Below are 18,494 nucleotides of genomic sequence, written 5' to 3'. Positions count from 1 at the left end.
CGCCGTCCCTGGAGCTGTTCAAGGCAGGATTGGACGTGGCACTTGGTGCCATGGTCTAGCCTTGAGCTCTGTGGTAAAGGGTTGGACTTGATGATCTGTGAGGTCTCTTCCAATCCTAATAATACTGTGATCTTTTTTTATGTCTTAGGCTCATCTCTTGCATCCATGTGTTCATGTTTAGGAAACTTGTACCACAACTGCTTCCCTTGGGCAGCTGTCAGTGGCAGATAGCACAAAGGAAATATTAATGAAAAGCTCATAGCATGAAATTCCCATAATGAAAGCACACCTTTCTTTTAGAAGCTAGCACATCCAGCAGCTCAGTGTGCAAGTCATCCAGCAGTGCCCTTGTCAAGACTCAGGGATTCGGTTTTAATTTGCTTGGTGTCACCGACTCAGAAAGACAACTGCTGTATCACAGCATCAAGGATGGTAACACCTTCGAGGTTCATGCTTCACTTTCAGTCTCCTGTCCTACTGTTGGTGGCAGCAGATCCCAGATTCACAGAAAGAGGATGAAGTTCTGTATATCTGTTTTGCAAAGTAAATGAGGCAGATAAATCTTTTGAAAGAAACTTGGATCTTGCTAGAGAAGCAGAAGTTGTAACTTAGGAAGCCTGGTACAATGTCTTTCAAAGGAAAAAAAAGAAGGTAGTCCTTAGCATCAGTGGCTTGTTTTTTTTGTTGTTGTGGGGTTTTTTTTAAGCAAGGATTCTTCTTCACAAGTCCTTAATTTTCAACAGCCTTGACAGTAAGCAGAGGCAGAACTTTATTTCTAGGAGAGCAGCTTGAGCTTTTAGTTGGAATGAACAACAAAGGGCTTTTGGTCACCTCAAATAACTCCAGTAGCATTTCTGTTATCAGTAAGTCTCAGAATGCTTTGCTACAAAAGCTACATCAGTTAGTACCAATGCTCTTCAGTAGGTCTGGTAAGCATAAGCCTTTTAACCCAGCTGCTTGGGAAACACTGATAAGCAATTATGTTTATTGCATCTGGAAGCACAGAGCAGTAACATGCATGTCTGTCTTCCCTGACTTTGTTTTAGTCATTCTCCAGTGCAAGTGCCTTGGATGTGGGTTTGGGCATATTTTTATTTTGGTTACATTTTTAAGGGAGATTTTTCATTTGCTTTTGGTTGGTTGGGGTTTTTTGGTTGTTATTAGTTTGGGTTTGGTTTTTTTTGCTTGGGAGTTTTTTTGTTACAGTTTTTTTTTGCTGTGTTTTTTTGTTTGTTTTGCTATCCTTTGAGTGGGTGATTTTTTAAATTGGCTTTCTTTTTTGTTTGCTTATTTTTGTTTGTGGTTTATTTTCATTGGGGTGAGGGGGGGCGAGGGGGCTAGGTCTTTTTCTCTTTTTAGTGAGGGATGTTGTTCTCTCCAGAACTGCTTTTCCTACCCATGTTGGCTTTAGAAATAATATATTCAGTCCAAAAGGCAGTTCTAAGAGGACAAAATATAAAAAGCATACTTGGAACACAGGTTAGGATCTTGGGATTAGAGAAAGTGAAGAAGCAGAAATAAAAGGAACAAAGACAAAAACCTATCTGCAAATAAACCAGTTCAGGAATTGTCAGTATCTTTTGATTACATCTGAAAGAACAGTTCAAAACGAAGCATTTAACCTAAAAAGCAGCAATTCTTCAGAAACAAAAGGTAATTAACTTCAAATTATTTTTGCATTTTCTGTTCTGTACTCTTTGATCTTTCAGAGCATTTTGCCCTGTGATTACTCTGTAACACTGAGGCAGTTTACTGCTTAGAATAACTGCAAGACTCCTGACTTGTTATCAGCTGAAGAGTCAGCATTAAACTTCGAGCTGTCCTCCCTGTGTCAGTGAGACGACAGAAATGAGTCAGGGTAGGCAAGGCTTTAAATGACAAGTTCAACCACTGTTTCGTTTCGCTGTTCCCAAAGCAGCCTACTGAAGTCACTGTGTATTAATTAACACATCTTCCAAAGAGAACTCTAAGTCAAAACACACACTGTGGATATTATTAAGGATACTGCCAGAAGTGCCTGAAGAGCTCCAAAGGAACAGTAAGAAAAGTGCAGGAAACCATAGGCAGGAGCCCCCTACCTCCTTTCTTAGATCTCTGAAGACACTAACTTTCTTCCAACAGTGGCTATAATTTAGCTAGATTTCATTTTCTCCCCTCCTTCACCTCAAACCAGGAGCTCATCCAAAAGCCAGTCAGCAGTCCCAAAACTGAAGAGATCTTCACTGCAGCAGCTGGAACATCTAGGGCTATGATTTGACAAATCTTTACAATTATTTTTTAGCACAACTGTTTTTTGCTTTTGGCAACAGCAGAATTTAAATCACAAGAAACCAGGATTGGTCAGTGACCCCACTTCTGAGCTAAGAGAGGTCATAATATTCAGCTATCATTACTCCAAGCTCCCTCATTAGCTGTAATTGCTGTATCCTCACATTACAAATTTACATTAAGAATGTGTATCACCTCCTGGCTCACTGTCTTCTGAGCAATTTTTCAACTCTAAAACAAGTTCAGCAGCCTGCAGATACTTCATAAGTCGACATCACTGACTATAAGCACATTAGAAGCAAATTAAATACACATAAAAATGCTAGGAAACAAGGACTTACATCATGTCTTCCTACTAATTCAATATTTGAAGAGAGAGAAGACAGAGCAAGGAGCTCCTCTTCAGTCACAGATGCTGCATGTGGCTACAATACTTGAGGCAGGTGTTCAAGTATTCACACTGGATTGAAAGGCCTACCTGATACTGCAAAAACATGGCTAATAAAGCATGATGAGTTTTCAAAAGGCACAAAGCAGAAGGTCTGAAGCAGTTATAGGGTATGGGAAAGCAATGAAGGAGCCTACTCCTACCAAAATGCACGTGGCTTGAACCACTGGCACTTCTAGAATTAAAGTAAAAGTAAAGTATCTGCCACCACACCTTCCCAGCAGGTCTGCAAAGTATCACTGGTGTGACCCATTCATGCTGTCGATGCTTGTGTTATGCTAAGCAGAGGGCTGCTACTCTTGTGCTTTCACAACTCTTGAAGCTGGTGAGGGGCCTGGAACACAACCCTATGAGGAGAGGCTGAGGGGAGCTAGGGTGATTTAGCCTGGATGAGGTTCAAGAGTGACCCAATTGCTGTCTACAACTGTCTGAAAGGAGGTTGTAGCCAGGTGGGGTTGGTCTCTTCTAGGCAACCAACAACAGAACGAGGGGACACAACCTCAAGGCTGGATGTTAGGAGGAAGTTCTTCACAGAAAGAGTGATTGGCATTGGAATGGGCTGCCCAGGGATGTAATGGAGTCACTATCCCTAGAGGTGTTCAAGAAAAAACTGGATGGGGCACTTAGTGCCATGGTCTAGTTGATTGGATAGGGATGGATGGTAGGTTGGACTGGATAATCTTGGAGGTCTCTTCCAACCTGGTTGATTCTATGAAAATGTTTTGTAGAAGCTACTGCCTTTTTCCCCACACCACAGAAGCAGCTTTGTGTGCTCTGATGGCAGAATGCTTCTCTTGAGGGCCTTCTCAGTTGCTCCTCCAACCTGGTTGTTCCTATGATTCTATGAACAAAAGGTGTAATGAGTTTACCTGGAAACCGTTTCTGTATGACTCTGTATAAGAAAAAGTTGATTAGGCAAGTTTTAAAGTGCTAAAGAGACTTGGAAATGCTTTCTCTAGTGATAAAGGCAATGATTTACTAACCTCTTCAGCAACTCAGGCTTTCCTGAGTGAGAGCAGATTAGCTCTTCAGATCTACCATACAGGACTTCATTGTCTTCCTGAAAATCCCTCCTTTTTTTCCCTTTTCAGGAAAGAAGATCTGAACTCTGTTCAGGCTACTCCAGCTCATTTATTATATAAGTCAGTTTTGATTCACAGAACATGAGTTTCTTTATCTACCTGCACACAATGTCAGCCCATCTCAAAGCCCACTGAAACACTCCTGGCAGGCGTTAAAGGTAGAGCAGACACTAAGAACTTGCATTAGAGTTAACTCCTATGTACCAGGAGGCCCCTTGTTCAGCTCAGTCATGCAGGACTGAAACTATCCATGCAGTACAAGGACCAAAATAGTTCAAAGATCCAAACCTCTTTCAAGTGTTAGACTGTAACACAACTCAACAATGTAAGGCATTGTAGCCTCTTTCCAAGCAATTACAAGTTAAGTAAATAGGTAACCACTGCTACAGACGATGAAGAAAGCAAAGGCAAACTAGAAGGTTTTCCAGGTTTACAACAGTGCTTAAGAATTTGAAACCCTGTGGATTACCTGCATGCATCTCAGGTTTAAAAAGCAGCATTCAAATTCTGGTACTTTCTAAACAACCATCATGCACTATTAAGAGAGGTGCTTGGTTACCTGTTCTGGTGCTCGGTTACCTGTTCTGGTGCTCATATGCTCATACAGGCTTATTTACAGGCAGTGTCAAACCAAATAGCAGAACCCCCATGCACCCGAGCAACAAGGGAAATTTAACTGTGGAAATACACGTAAGACATCCATGTGATTTAGAGATGCTTCAAAACACTGACTCAGATACTCTTGTGAATCACATCCAAACGGGCTGAGCACCTGAATCTTTTCCCCTTGTTTAAAACATCACAGTTATTGGTTATGAACAATGCACTACAAAACTTTTAATGGCACACCCAAAGACCTCGTTCAGAGTCAGCTTATTGCACTACTCCAAGTGTTCACAGCTGCCCGTACTTTCCTTTCTGAACACCAACCTTTTCCTGATCCCCAGACAGACTGCAGAGCAAAACATTTCAAATTGTGAGATTAATTCCAGCTACACCAGGACATACAACTACAGCAAAGATGCCATGGGTTTGTCTTTATGGATATTAGGCAGGAAGCACTTATCTCAAATGGGGCATTAAAAATCTCTGCCTAGATTAATCATAGCTGTGTCTCCGAAACCAAACTGCAACATTTGCAACTGTTTGCTGAACTAATATTTAACTGTGTTTCAGAAGTCTGTTGTGCTGAGTTTCCAATGCTTGCCTGAAATTTCAGGATGGTCACCACTGTACCCTCACAGTCCTGTCCTCAAGGAAGGAAGCCAACAAGAAGTGAAGGTTTCAGAAAAAAACATGCAGTAGTCATCAGAAATATTGCCACATTGTGACTTGCTCATTAAGACAACTTGTAGTCCCACAACAGTGCTGCCACTGTGAGTGGGTATTAGGAAAAAAAACACAAACAGTAATTATCCCAATAATTGGAGAGGCACAAAGTTTCACTAAGATAGTTATCTAATGAAGCCTTTTCAGACTCACCACACTGTAACAGGTTGTGCATTACAACAAACCAGCTGCACAGCCAGTCTGGGAGCAAATGAAGAACTAGCAAAGCAAACCACTTGCATGTTAAAATGACTCTGCTTCAAATAAAAACCTGACCTGTAAAATAAAGTAGGAAATAGTATGAAATACCTTGAAGTCCCAAACACTGGTAATGTTAACAGGAAAAGAAGTGCTCAACTGTAAGCTTACTGAAGACAGCTAGGAAGGAATCTAAAATGCAGCAGAATAGATCCTCAATGTGGAATTCTGCTAAACTCTGTAACTTGGGTAACAAACATTAACCAGTAGGCTAATGTTCTGGAATCTCTTAGTCTGTTTTAGAAACACTGCTTCATGAAAGCTGCCTAATAATTGAACCATTCCTATGTTTACATTTGTTTTATGACAAGTGAGGGAACTATTTCACAAGTGTAAATATAGTAACATTTTATCAGATGAACCTTCTTTACTCTAGAAATGAGCAAAGTTTGGGGTTTTGGGGTTCTAAGGTACCCAAGCCTGCAGCTATTTTAGGCTTTTCTCTAGACACTATAGAAAACTACAAGATACTGTAAAGTTGCAAACTGGGTACATTAAGTGGCAGCTCAAACAAAGCTCAGTCATTAGGCCTGGCCAGAGAACACTCAGCGCTTGAACTGGACATCAGACACCTGCAATTTAATGCAATGTGCATTCGAGCAGTACTGCCCTATCCCAACTTTAACTAAATGTGCTAGCTTCAAACTAGCACACTAAATAAACAAAACCTACAGCAAATGACAGAACTGGATTAAGTCATACAAGATTTGAAGTCTCTTTACAAATCTTCCATTACCTAGGAATTTAAACTGGACAACACAAAAACTTTTCTTGCACCAGCAACCCCTACAGCGACAGACATCAAAGTAGTCAGAAAAAGTCTGAACTGCTTCCCTGCAAAACCACTAGAAAATTCAGCAGCTTGACAGCACAGGATAGAGCTGTTGAAACAAAAACTATAAATTTAACAACCATATGCAAGCTTCCAAGAATGCAGTCTAGGTGGATACTGCAAGAAAGATGCTTGATTTTGCAATCCATAAGCAACCATTTTCAGAAGTCAAACACAAGGTTATTAAGAGAGGAAATTACACTACTGCTGAAAAAAAAACAGTGCTGCAGCTAGGTAAGCACTAATTGCATTACATTATCATGTTACTCAAATATTCAATTACTAAGTAATATCTTAACCCTCAAAAATGCATCAATGCAGTGGAGGAAATAAAACATTAAAGCTTAATTCTCAAATCTGCTAAAATTGTAGGACAAAATTGACTCATCGGTCATGGCTGCAGAAAGAGGAACTGTAGACACTCTCCAGGGAATTAGGGCTTAAATCAAAATGAGCAGGAACAATAAGTAAAATAGCCCTATATTAATAATCTCTTTTTTTCCTTAATTCTTTTGGAAGCCACCCATATGGAAAACAGAACCAGTTTAAAGCTATCATAAGTGGGTTTAGTGTTGTTCTTGAAAATTGGACGTTCTGTTGTATCAGCCAGGAAAACAAACTCCAACACAATTGAGAGGACAATTTCTTTTCCCTCTAAGCACCAAGAAGGTGCAGAGAAGGCTGGGAAAAGCAAAGCAAGTCCAAAAGCTACTGTGTATAAACAGATATGCCATATGAATGCACAAAATAAAAGCATAGAAGTTCCCTTGCCAAGGAGCAGCAGATGGCATCTTGGAGCAGAAGTCAGTAATGCAGCAGTATGTTGTAAGAAAAAGCCTATCAAGCAGTTGTACCCATGTCCCACTTTTTAGAACTGAATAGGACAGAAAGATTTCACCTGGGCAAGTCCCACTTGCAGAAACCCCACGTCAGGCATGGCTACCCATCCCCAGAAGCAGCTATTTTGCTTGGACTCCCATGGGACCTCCCTCAAGTTACACTGCCTCCCTTCCTATCATTTCCTCCTTCCAACCACCCGTTTTGCACATTGGAAACCCCTCCTGTAAAGATTTTTGCTTTAAGGGGCAGGGGTTGGGGGAAGAGATGCTTTCAAATATGAGAGGAAATAAGAAGGTTTAATCAACAAAAGAACTGTTCATGTGCACAGAATCACTGGTTTGGTTTTACCCAAAAATCACAGGATGACAGGATGTTAGGGGTTGGAAGGGACCTCCAGAGATCATCAAGTCCAGTTCCCCTGCCAGAGCAGGACCATCATCTAGTGCAGGTCCCACAGGAATGCATCCAGACAGATCTTGAAAGTCTCCAGAGGAGGAGACTCCACGACCTTGCTGGAGAACCTGTTCCAGTGCTTCATGACTCTCGCAGTAAAGAAGTTCCTCTTCATGTTGAAGTGGAACTTCCTGTGCTGTAGTTTAGATCTATTACCTCTTGCCCTATCACAAGGCACAACTGAAAAAAGTCTGTCCCCTCTCTCCTGACACAGCCCTCATTTATAAACATTGATTAGATCCTCTCTAAGTCTTCTCTTCACCAGACCAAGAAGCTCCAGGTTCCTCAGCCTCTCCTCACAGGGAACATGCTCCAGCCTCTTAATTACCTTCACAGCCCTCTCCTGCTTACTCTAAGCACGCACTCTTAGTGCCCAGGATGGCTCAGGTGCCCTTCATGCCATACGCTGAATGTCCTCTCTCAACTGCACAACAGCTGGATCAGCCTGCATAAAGACAGCTCCCTACAAGAAGACCTGTGCCCTGTGCCCTCTTCTTACTGGAGTCTCACAGAGGACTATCTGTTAAAGTTAAGTGTTTCTGGTCTTAATTGCCATTTTTTCCCCCTTTTTCCTCTTTGACAGAGGTTTCTTACCCATACGAAGCTCAAAGAGAAAGACTGCCCTGGAAAAAATGATAAGGCTCAGAGCTTAAATTTTCCTGTAAGCAATATACATATGTTTTCCTTTTCAGCAGCACTTAAATTTTGCTTATTGGACTACTACAAGGTTACTTTGTTTTTCAAACTTTATGTTGATTGGGAAGGTCCTTTCCAATCATAAATCCCTGAGAAAGATGAAACACAAGCACTGATTTTGTCTCCTCAGAGAAGTTTAACATGAATTTGAATGACCTTGGAAATGTGAAACATGCTTTGAAACAGATGCCTAACCTTAAATGCTGAACAGTGCAATAGTTATTTACTTCAAACAATTCCACATATCTTTATATTGCTTTGTCCTACTGCACTGCTGGTTGCGGGGGAAAGAGAAAATCATCACTCCCATGATTTTACAGTCTCCATTACCTGCTTTTGTAATGTTTTGCAAGACTGCTTCCATCACCATCAACACTGCAATTGCTTGTAAATGTAATACCAGCAGGAACCCATATAACTGAAAAAGCAAAGTTCTCATATCATCCTCCCTTTGTAATCTCTGTAAAACTCTGAAATCTGCTTGATGACCTCACTCAATAAGGAGGGGTTTATAAACAGAAGAATGTGTAGATATTAAATATTTCAGGACCTTTTCCAAGGCTCTAAGAGGTTCTAAATGAGGAAGACCATTCACAGAGAAAAACTTGGAAAGGATGGAGTAAAAACCTTTTTTTTTGCAAAGCCACAGTTAGCTGTAAAGATGTCTTACTGAAATAATACTGACATACAGATATTTTTTATCAGACTGAAAACCTGAGCTGCTGAATCTATAAACCAAATGAAGCTTATGGCATCTGATACCAGACTTCCTTCTCTTACCTACTGCAATCATGTTTTGAAATGATAACCTATGGTAATGAGTCTCTGATGACTCAATACCTAGGTGCTTAAAATAACTTTGAAAAACTGAGTCAGAGGAATCATTACCCAAGCACAACATCATATAGAATCTCACTGGCTTTCCAGCTTCCCAGCACAGAAAGGAGAAGCCTTGCAGTAGCAATTGCTGCAGTGTAGCACTAAACAGTTAAAAGACAGCATGGTTAGATGGAAAGGAAATAGAACAGAAAATCTGTACCTTACAGATAAGACTGTATCAGTTCTTGTGCTCATCCTAACATCTTATTCCATCAAGAATCCAGCATATTTGCATTACCAGACATTTTCACCTTCCCTAGTCATCTTGTTGCCTTTTATAAAAGCAAGTCACTATGCCAAAATAATGCAGAAAGTCACAGGAAATATTTTTGCATCTACTTAATAGCTTAAAAAAAACGTTTTCCTCAACCCCCAAAAGCTTCTATGATAAAGATCATAAAATAAAAATTATTAATTCATCTAATCAGTTTTGTTACATCATATTTTGCATACACAAAGAATAAGTTCATGATTATATTAGACCTTGCTTGGCTGAATTTATATAGTGGAATATGAAGTGATCTGCATGGTAGAAGTTCATCCCAAGTCACAGGTGTAATAAGATTTATTAACTGAGTATTCTCTCAAGGTGTTATCACCTATAAAAGGCTACTTTCAAACCCATGACAATACAGCAGGCAGACTTATGGAATGCCTAGTTTGGGAGGGGTTAGCACAGAGTAATGCTCCACTTCCCAACTATAAATCAGAACAAATAATTGTTTCTGCCCCATTCATAATACAAACACACAAACAGCTTTGTAATAATACAAAGACAAATATGAGGCTCCTTTGAGGGAGACTTACACTAGTAGAAGAAACAGAGAATCAAAACAAAAGATTAAATGAAGGATATACACTAAGAAATAATATATTTATTTGAAGTCTAATGTGTTGCTTTCCTCTACCTGCAATTTTCATGTATAAAATCATAACCTTCCCTCATAACAAAAATCATGCTAAAGTCAGCTATACCTAGCGACAACCACAACACAAAATCTGACCTGATTAGATGGACAAAAAAGCTTTGAACAACATTTCCACATTTCAGAAGTATTGCTAAGCTGTATTTTCTTACAAAAACATTCAGTCTAATCTTTCATCTCAAGAGATCTCTTCCCACAAAAAAAAACAAACCAAAAACCAAACAACTTAGTCCTACAAATAGAATCAGATATATCAGTTTTTAAGGTAGACAAATATTGAACAAATCAAGAACATAATGGTGAGTGCCCCTAAACTCATGAAGAAACACTGGTTGCTATTGAACCTACAAGGAGCCTAACATTATGAAGGTTATCATCACCTGCCTTGTGAAATACTCATGTCACCAATTTCAAGCCTATTCCTCCTATAAATCAGGGTTGATCAGCTCCTAGCTCCAATTTCAACTTTTAAATTAAAATGCTCATGGAACATTACCAGCAGAGGTTCCAGAAGAACTGTCTTGATCATCAGTATGCATGTAACCTTTCGACTGTTATCATCACCTCCTTCTGGAATTAGGGCTTCACATAAGGCAAAACATCAGACTTCTCAGAAAAGAGAAATAACTTAAAATAGACTGAGGTAGGGAACACACTACTTAAAAGCCAGCATATCACTTCCTGACATTTCTAGCTTTACCTATTCAATGAAACTCAAAACCAAAAGAAAAGCCATGAGTAAAGCTGTGACCTGACAGATCCTAGAGGGGAAAGCAGAGGAAAGGCCGAAGAATTCAAGATGAAACACATTTACAGTGTTGCATTTTCTTTGTGACTGAGTGCTGAAAATTTTTAAAGCTTTGGTCTTCTAGGTTCATGAACTTTTTGCTCTCTTGTAATGCAGTTAAAAACAAGGAATCACTTATCTCAATTCTGTTTCTGAAGGAAGCAGCCAACATAAAGCATCTAGCTTTATGTATCAGTTCTTAGATGTATGAAACCGTCTACCTTTGAAGCCAGCTTCAGTTAAATCATTGTATAACTTCAAAAGTTAACATCTCCTAAGCAAGTCTTTGTTTTATTTTCATTTGCTGCTTGTTTTGATTTTTTCCACGCACTTCAATTCCAGAGCATGTGACATTGACCAAGTTTTTACGTAATCACAAAAGCCACTGCCAAGTTACAATAAGGATCTAAGCAACCAAAACAATTGCCACCGCAAGTCTCAGATCCCCCATTTCCCATTCATATTTTCACCCTTCACTATGAAAGTCTCCCTCTCCCCTCTCTGCTGCCCCAACCAACCTTTTGCATCAGCTCTGAACAAACTTTCACTTACTGGATCTGCCGAGAATTGCAGAAAATGGCCCCAATGTTTTTATTTAGTTACTCTTTTGCTATTTCAGCAAAAGGGCCTGACAAGTGTTGCAGTCAACTCCTGGAACATGCAGACAGCACAGGACCAGAAGTCAGAATAGAGGGAGAGTAACGGTGACTGCTAGACCTGCTCACAGCAGACAGGCTCTACAGCCTTCAGAATATTTACAGCCTCTAGCTGTCCCTGACCCTTTCCAACAAAAGACTCCCCACCAAGTTGCCCATTAACAGATGTGCTAGGAAAGCATCCATAAAGGCCTTTTTATTTACAATAGTAGTCTTTCCCCCTAAAAACTGATTATTTCAGTAAGACATCCAGTGAATTTCAATGGTACAGGGAAGAGCCAGCAGACGACATGGCTGTAGTCCACGTCCTCACACTAGAAAACTCCAGGAACTTAATGCCTGTGGTTTATCAAATGAGGAGGCAAGAAAATTGGGGAGCATTTACAAAACCCTGTGGAAGAAATCCCTACCTCCAGCCCACTGCCTAGAAAAACTCATACTTTAATACAAACATTTGTATAACTTGGAGGATAAAACTGAACATAGAAGCTGGGCAAACTTCTATTCAAAATAATACACCATCAACAGAAAGAAAGTTGGTGCTTTAAAAAAAAAAAACAACAAAAGAACAAATTACTATTTTCCATCACTGAAAACATAAAAAAAACCCCTAACCTTGAATTTTCTCCCCAGTCCTCCTTGTAAAGTATATTCTAGTTTAAAGAGGAATACATTCAGGAAGCACTCAGGGCCCGTGCAGCATAGGCCAGGTCTGTCAGTTGCCCTTAGTAAGCTATATAGGATTTGACCCAATTAAAAGTTTGAGAATTTCACACTTCAAATGACTAATTATAATTTTGCTACTGTTTTCATAACAGTACAAATACACTCCACATATTTCTTCTAAACATAAGGCTGTTTTGGAAGGGGTACAAGACAAGGCGAGAAGTTTGTTTACCATTTAAAAAGTAAAATTTACTTTCCAAGTGGAGGTGACTGAGCCAGTGACTCCCTTACACTGTTAAGAAGGGGAAAAAAAGATGAATATCCTTTGGTATAGCTGACATAGAATCATAGAATCAATCAGGTTGGAGGAGACCGCCAAGATCATCCAGTCCAACCTAGCACCCAGCCCTAGCCAGTTAACCAGACCATGGCACTAAGTGCCTCAGCCAGGCTTTGCTTGAACACCTCCAGGGACAGTGACTCCACCACCTCCCTGGGCAGCCCATTCCAATGCCAATCACTCTCTCTGCCAACAACTTCCTCCTAACATCCAGCCTAGACTTCCCTTGGCAAAACTTGAGACTGTGTCCCCTTGTTCTGTTGGTGGTTGTCTGGGAGAAGAAACCAACCCCACCTGGCTACAACGTCCCTTCAGGTAGTTGCAGACAGCAATGAGGTCCCCCCTGAGCCTCCTCTTCTGCAGGCTAAACACCCCCAGCTCCCTCAGTCTCTCTTCATAGGGTTTGTGTTCCAGGCCCTTCACCAGCTTCATTGCCCTTCTCTGGACATGTTCCAGGACCTCAGCATCCTTCTTGAATTGAGGGGACACAGGACACATGTGCACAAGTTTTTTTTAACAAACCCAAAACAACAGAATTGGCAGAGAGGAATTATCTCCAGGGTGAAGCACACAGAAAATGATGTAAGCTTCTCTGAAGTGCTGCTCTCAGTTACCAGCATATCAAAATAACAATTACAAACTGTTGTGTCTTTACTATCACTTCCCAGTTTTAACCTTCCATTTAAATGAAATCACCACAACTTGGAATGTGTAGAATGAAATCACTTGAACCATTTGATTTCACACAGTATCACAGTATTATTAGGATTGGAAGAGACCTCACAGATCATCAAGTCCAACCCTTTACCACAGAGCTCAAGGCCAGACCATGGCACCAAGTGCCACGTCCAATCCTGCCTTGAACAGCTCCAGGGACGGCAACTCCACCACCTCCCCGGAGGTCCTGGGTAGAAACCTAGAAGTCATACACCCTTCAGTATGAGGCTACAATGATTAAAAAACAGCTTCAGAGTTGAAGTTTCCAAATGTATGAATAAAATGGTTTCATGCAAAGGATGCCATGAGGATACCACACCTCAAAGTGGAGAGAGACAGAGTAAAGTGTTTTCAGTACAGTACCTGTTCAGTATACTATGTAGTTTATAAGCACACAGAAATACTTTTCTTTTCCTTGATACCTACAACAGTTAGGTTGATGATACACTGTTTATACACATCACACCCAGCGGCAGAAACCACCAAAAGCTAACCACCCTGTGCTTCTGAAACAAAAACACTGAAGCATCAGTTTGCCCTGTTACAGAGACAGTTACTTAGACACTAAATGTGACACATTCAAGATGAAGCATTTCTCCAGCAGGACAAACCACAAGACACTCTGTCCTGTATGAGAACTGCCTCGGTAAAAGGAAGTTTGTTAACTGCTGACCAAGCCTGTGGAATCAAATGACTCCAAATATTACTTCAAATACCAGAAAAGCAGTTTGTGGTATTTAGACAACTTACAAATGGCAATTTAGCGGTGGGTGTTAACCCACCTACAGAAGCAGAGATACTTTCATCAACCAACACAGCAAGCAAACGTTGTTAATTTAGAGAGAGGCCAGTTTTGGGTAGAACGGTTTAATTCTGGCTGGTGCATTAACAGCAGATACTGCTGAGGAATTTAACAAAATAATATCACTTCCTGCTTTTGGGTTCGTCTGTAAGCCGAGACGCTGCTATTAACAGGTCGCACTCCACAGCCTGCCTGCTCCCTCAGGACACGCCGCGCACCTACCCCTCCTGCATGCCACCCCAGAGAGCCTACATCACCTGCCTGACGCGACAGGGCGGCCCGGCAGCGTCGGAGGACGAAGCAGCCGAGACAGCCCGCCCGTCGTCCTACGGGCAGGCACAACACCCCGTCCCAGGACTGCTGGGCCCGCCGGCGGCCGAGGCCTCTCCCCACCGCCGCCGCGGTGTGCCGGCAAGCGCCGACCGGCAGGGCACAGTGAGAGCGGGGCAGCGGCGCCCGGGCTGCAGGAGCAGCAGCCCTCGGCCTGCGGCGGCTTTTCCGCCCTACGGTCGCCCTGGAAGAGCCAGGAAACGGCTGAGGCGGGAGGGGAGACGGCGGGACAGAAACAAAGCGGAAAACAACTTTCCCTTGCCCAGAAGTTTGCCGGTGCCCGCCGGAGCCCTCCGTGCCCGTCGCAGGAGCGGGGCAGCGGCGGCGAGGCCCGCGCGGCGCAGCGGGAGCGGGCGGCCCCCTCCTCCCTCTCCCGAAGGCGGCGAGGCGCAGGCCCCGGGGCGCGGACCGGCTCCCCAGAGCCCCGAAACGCAACCCCTCCTGTGCGGGACCTCCCTGCCGCTGCGAGAGGGGCTGCTGCCCGCCAAGCCCCCGCAGGGCCTGCTCGGCGGCCGGGGACTCAGCGCAGGGGACGTCCCGGAGCCTCCTCACGACCTCACCGACAGCGTCGGGGGCTGCTCACCTTGGTGGCCATGGCGCTGCCGGTGCGGGCTGGACTGCTGGACTCCCCTCCCCGCCGCGGCTGCTCGGTCGGTGTGTCCGGCCCGCCCGCCGCCGCTGGGCCGCGCAGGCGGCTCCTCCTCAGCGTCCCACGGTCGTCGTCGCCGCCGCCGCCTGGGGGCCGTTGGGCGGCTCAGCAGCAAGCCCCAGCCGTGGGCAGGCGGACGCTGATGTAGCCTCACGACAGTGCCCCCTCCCCACGCCCCCGCCGCCCCTCCGCCGGCACCGCTGCTCGTCCCCAGCGCCTCCGTAAGGGCCCCTGGGAGGGACCCGCGGCGCCCCAGAGGACTCGCCCCGGTTGGTTTCTGGTGTGGTGTGGGGCGGACATGTTCTCGCACCCCACAGTTGGGTCTGCTTTCACCCCACCCCACCCCGGTGCCGTTAGCGGCTTTGGTTGGTAGACAGCGTTTGGCCTCGAAGTCCCGCTCGTGTGAGGGCGAAGAGCAAGCAGAGGACATTATCTGGCAGATATTTGCTTGTGGACAGAAGTTTCGGAGCGGCTGCATCGCAAGGAAAGCATTGTAAAGTCAGCCAGGTTCCCTCTCCAGCCGTCAGTAGGACGCGCGTTGCCCCGACCTCCTTTTTCAGCTGGGCTTAGTCTATGGCAGTCACTGACAGCGGAAAATTACATCGAGGAGCTGGTTCAGGCTGGCACCATTCCTTTCGGGTGCTCCACGACCATCTCATAGTAACTACCTATGGCTCCACTTGCTTTACAACCTGCAGGATGTGGTGGGTGGCTTAAACAAAGGGTATGGGGAAATGCTGTGTCAGTGATCATACAAGGTACCCTGAAACCTGGAGAGTGCAACTGCTCATCTGTTCATCTGTGGTGGTTGGTCTGGAATCAGCAGATGCTTCCTTTCAGTAGATGAAAATACATGGTGGAATTTTCATGATGTGCTAGTTTGAGGCAAATTGGAGTATTTTAATGAAAAAAAAAAAGGATTATAGGCTGTGAAAAGGAAACAACGGTGATGTCTGCTTCACTCATAGAGTTGCTGAGAGGTATAAAAGCAAGAACACAAACACAGATAAGACAGAGTGTCTCTATCTCTTGGAGTCAGTGCCTGCTGTGTTTTCACAGTATCACAGTATCACCAAGGTTGGAAGAGACCTCATAGACCATCAAGTCCAACCCTTTACCACAGAGCTCAAGGCCAGACCATGGCACCAAGTGCCACGTCCAATCCTGCCTTGAACAGCTCCAGGGATGGCGACTCCACCACCTCCCCGGGCAGCCCATTCCAGTGTCCAATGACTCTCTCAGGGAAGAACTTTCTCCTCACCTCCAGCCTAAATCTCCCCTGGCGCAGCCTGAGGCTGTGTCCTCTTGTTCTGGTGCTGGCCACCTGAGAGAAGAGAGCAACCTCCTCCTGGCTACAACCTCCCCTCAGGTAGTTGTAGACAGCAATAAGGTCTCCCCTGAGCCTCCTCTTCTCCAGGCTAACCAATCCCAGCTCCCTCAGCCTCTCCTCGTAGGGCTGTGCTCAAGGCCTCTCCCCAGCCTCGTCGCCCTTCTCTGGACACGCTCAAGCATCTCAACGCCCCTTCTAAACTGGGGGGCCCAGAACTGAACAAAGTTTCCCCCTGGGCTTCTGCAGCTGTGTAACACAAATAATCATTTCTGCTTCTAACACCCCTTGCTGATCCTCCAAACTCACCTTGCATGTAAGGCAAACTCTGGGATAAGATACAGGGGTGCAAAGAAGGTAGAAGGGTGGTTGGGAGCCTTCCTGGGGACTCTGATTCCTGGGAGGAGTGTTGTATTTCTGGATTACTTTTAACTTGTATATTTCTGTATATAGCTGTAAATATTGTAATATATTGTAAACATGTGCTTGTATATTGTGCTGTCAATATAAATCTTCATTCCTTAACTTCCATCCATCCGAGTCTAGCCTGGGTGATTTTGTAAGAGTGGGGGGGTGGGTAACTCCCAAACCATCACACATGATGACCAAGCAGAGTCCTAAGAGGCAGGCAGACTGTTGGGAAGCTGCATAACTTTACATCTGCATTTCCTTCTCCATAGAAACTACAAGCATCTGTTCTGCTACTGGCATAGTTTATCAGTGAAACAGCTTTGTTGAGAGGAAAAAAAAAAAGTTTACAGTTATTTTAAGTTAGGAAAACATTTCCAGGTAGGACCAGGGAAATAGTTTCTATGGAAAATGAGGATGAGGAATTAAGAGGAAGCTGGCTGTTCCACTGACACCAGTTTTTGAGTGATTAATTAACAGGAGATGTTTTCAAACTTCTTCAATTTTTGGCTTTTTCTGAATTCAATTAAATTCAACAACTCCAACATTTTAGACTTTATAACAGCAGTATCTATATTGAAAACTTTTAAGTGTGGCCAATGAATAATCCTTTATGGTACTACACCTTTAAAGTGTTGTAATTAAGCATCAAATTTACTGCTTGGCCCCTACCAGACTGGTATTTGCAGATGACACCAAGCTAGGAGCAGGTGTTGATCTGTTGGAAGGTAGGAGAGCCCTGCAGAGGGACCTGGACAGGCTGGATGGGTGGGCAGAGGCCAATGGGATGAGATTGAACAAGGCCAAGTGCAGGGTTCTGCACTTTGGCCACAACAACCCCAAGCAGCACTACAGGCTGGGGACTCAGTGGCTGGAGAGCAGCCAGGAGGAAAGGGACCTGGGGGTACTGATAGATAGTAGGCTGAAGATGAGGCAGCAGTGTGCCCAGGTGGCCAAGAGAGCCAATGGCATCCTGGCCTGCATCAGGAACAGTGTGGCCAGGAGGACAAGGGAGGTTATTCTGCCCCTGTACTCAGCACTGGTCAGGCCACACCTTGAGTGCTGTGTCCAGTTCTGGGCCCCTCAATTCAAGAGAGATGTTGAGGTGCTGGAACGTGTCCAGAGAAGGGCAACAAAGCTGGTGAGGGGCCTGGAACACAAACCCTATGAGGAGAGGTTGAGGGAGCTGGGGGTGTGCAGCCTGGAGAAGAGGAGGCTCAGGGGTGACCTCATTGGTGCCTACAACTACCTGAAGGGGCATTGCAGCCAGGTGGGGGGTGGCCTCTTCTCCCAGGTAACCAGCAATAGAACAAGGGGACACAGTCTCAAGTTGTGCCAGGGTAGGTATAGGCTGGATATTAGGAAGAAGTTCTTCACAGAGAGAGTGATTGGCATTGGAATGGGCTGCCCAGGGAGGTGGTGGAGGCACCGTCCCTGGGGGTCTTCAAGGAAAGCCTGGATGAGGCACTTAGTGCCATGGTCTAGTTGATTGGTTAGGGCTGGGTGATAGGTTGGACTGGATGATCTTGGAGGTCTCTTCCAACCTGGTTGATTCTATGATTCTATGATTGTATTTCATCCACTGTAGTAGCAAAACTCTCTGAAGCTGGTTTTGTTTCCATGCTAAGATACTCTGTTCTTCCACCCTCTTGTTAACAGTCTTTCCAACATCGTATGTTTTGATGTGGTCACCTAGTGAGCAGATTATAAAAAGGATAGAGGTGTGCAGTCAAGAGACCCAGCACTGTCTCATTTAGGGATCCACAATTGACAGGTATGTCAGGCACCCTCTGTCCCTTCA

The 18,494-nt window shown here is 44.0% G+C and overlaps 1 protein-coding gene across 2 annotated transcripts in view; it reads right to left on the bottom strand.

The window, feature by feature from the left end:
• The window catches only part of SNX9 (sorting nexin 9), a 71,787-nt gene extending 56,701 nt beyond the window's left edge, over positions 1-15,086 (bottom strand). For both annotated transcript variants that reach the window (XM_064169289.1, XM_064169290.1), the window contains exon 1: positions 14,893-15,086. In XM_064169289.1, coding sequence (XP_064025359.1) covers positions 14,893-14,904 — 12 coding nt within the window. In that variant the 5' untranslated portion in view covers positions 14,905-15,086. The remainder of the gene's footprint in view (positions 1-14,892) is intronic.
• Positions 15,087-18,494: the final 3,408 nt, after the last annotated feature.

This window comes from Pogoniulus pusillus, chromosome 31 (assembly GCF_015220805.1).
Source record: "Pogoniulus pusillus isolate bPogPus1 chromosome 31, bPogPus1.pri, whole genome shotgun sequence".
Lineage (NCBI taxonomy): Eukaryota > Metazoa > Chordata > Aves > Piciformes > Lybiidae > Pogoniulus > Pogoniulus pusillus.
This window is presented reverse-complemented; position numbering and strand designations above follow the sequence as displayed.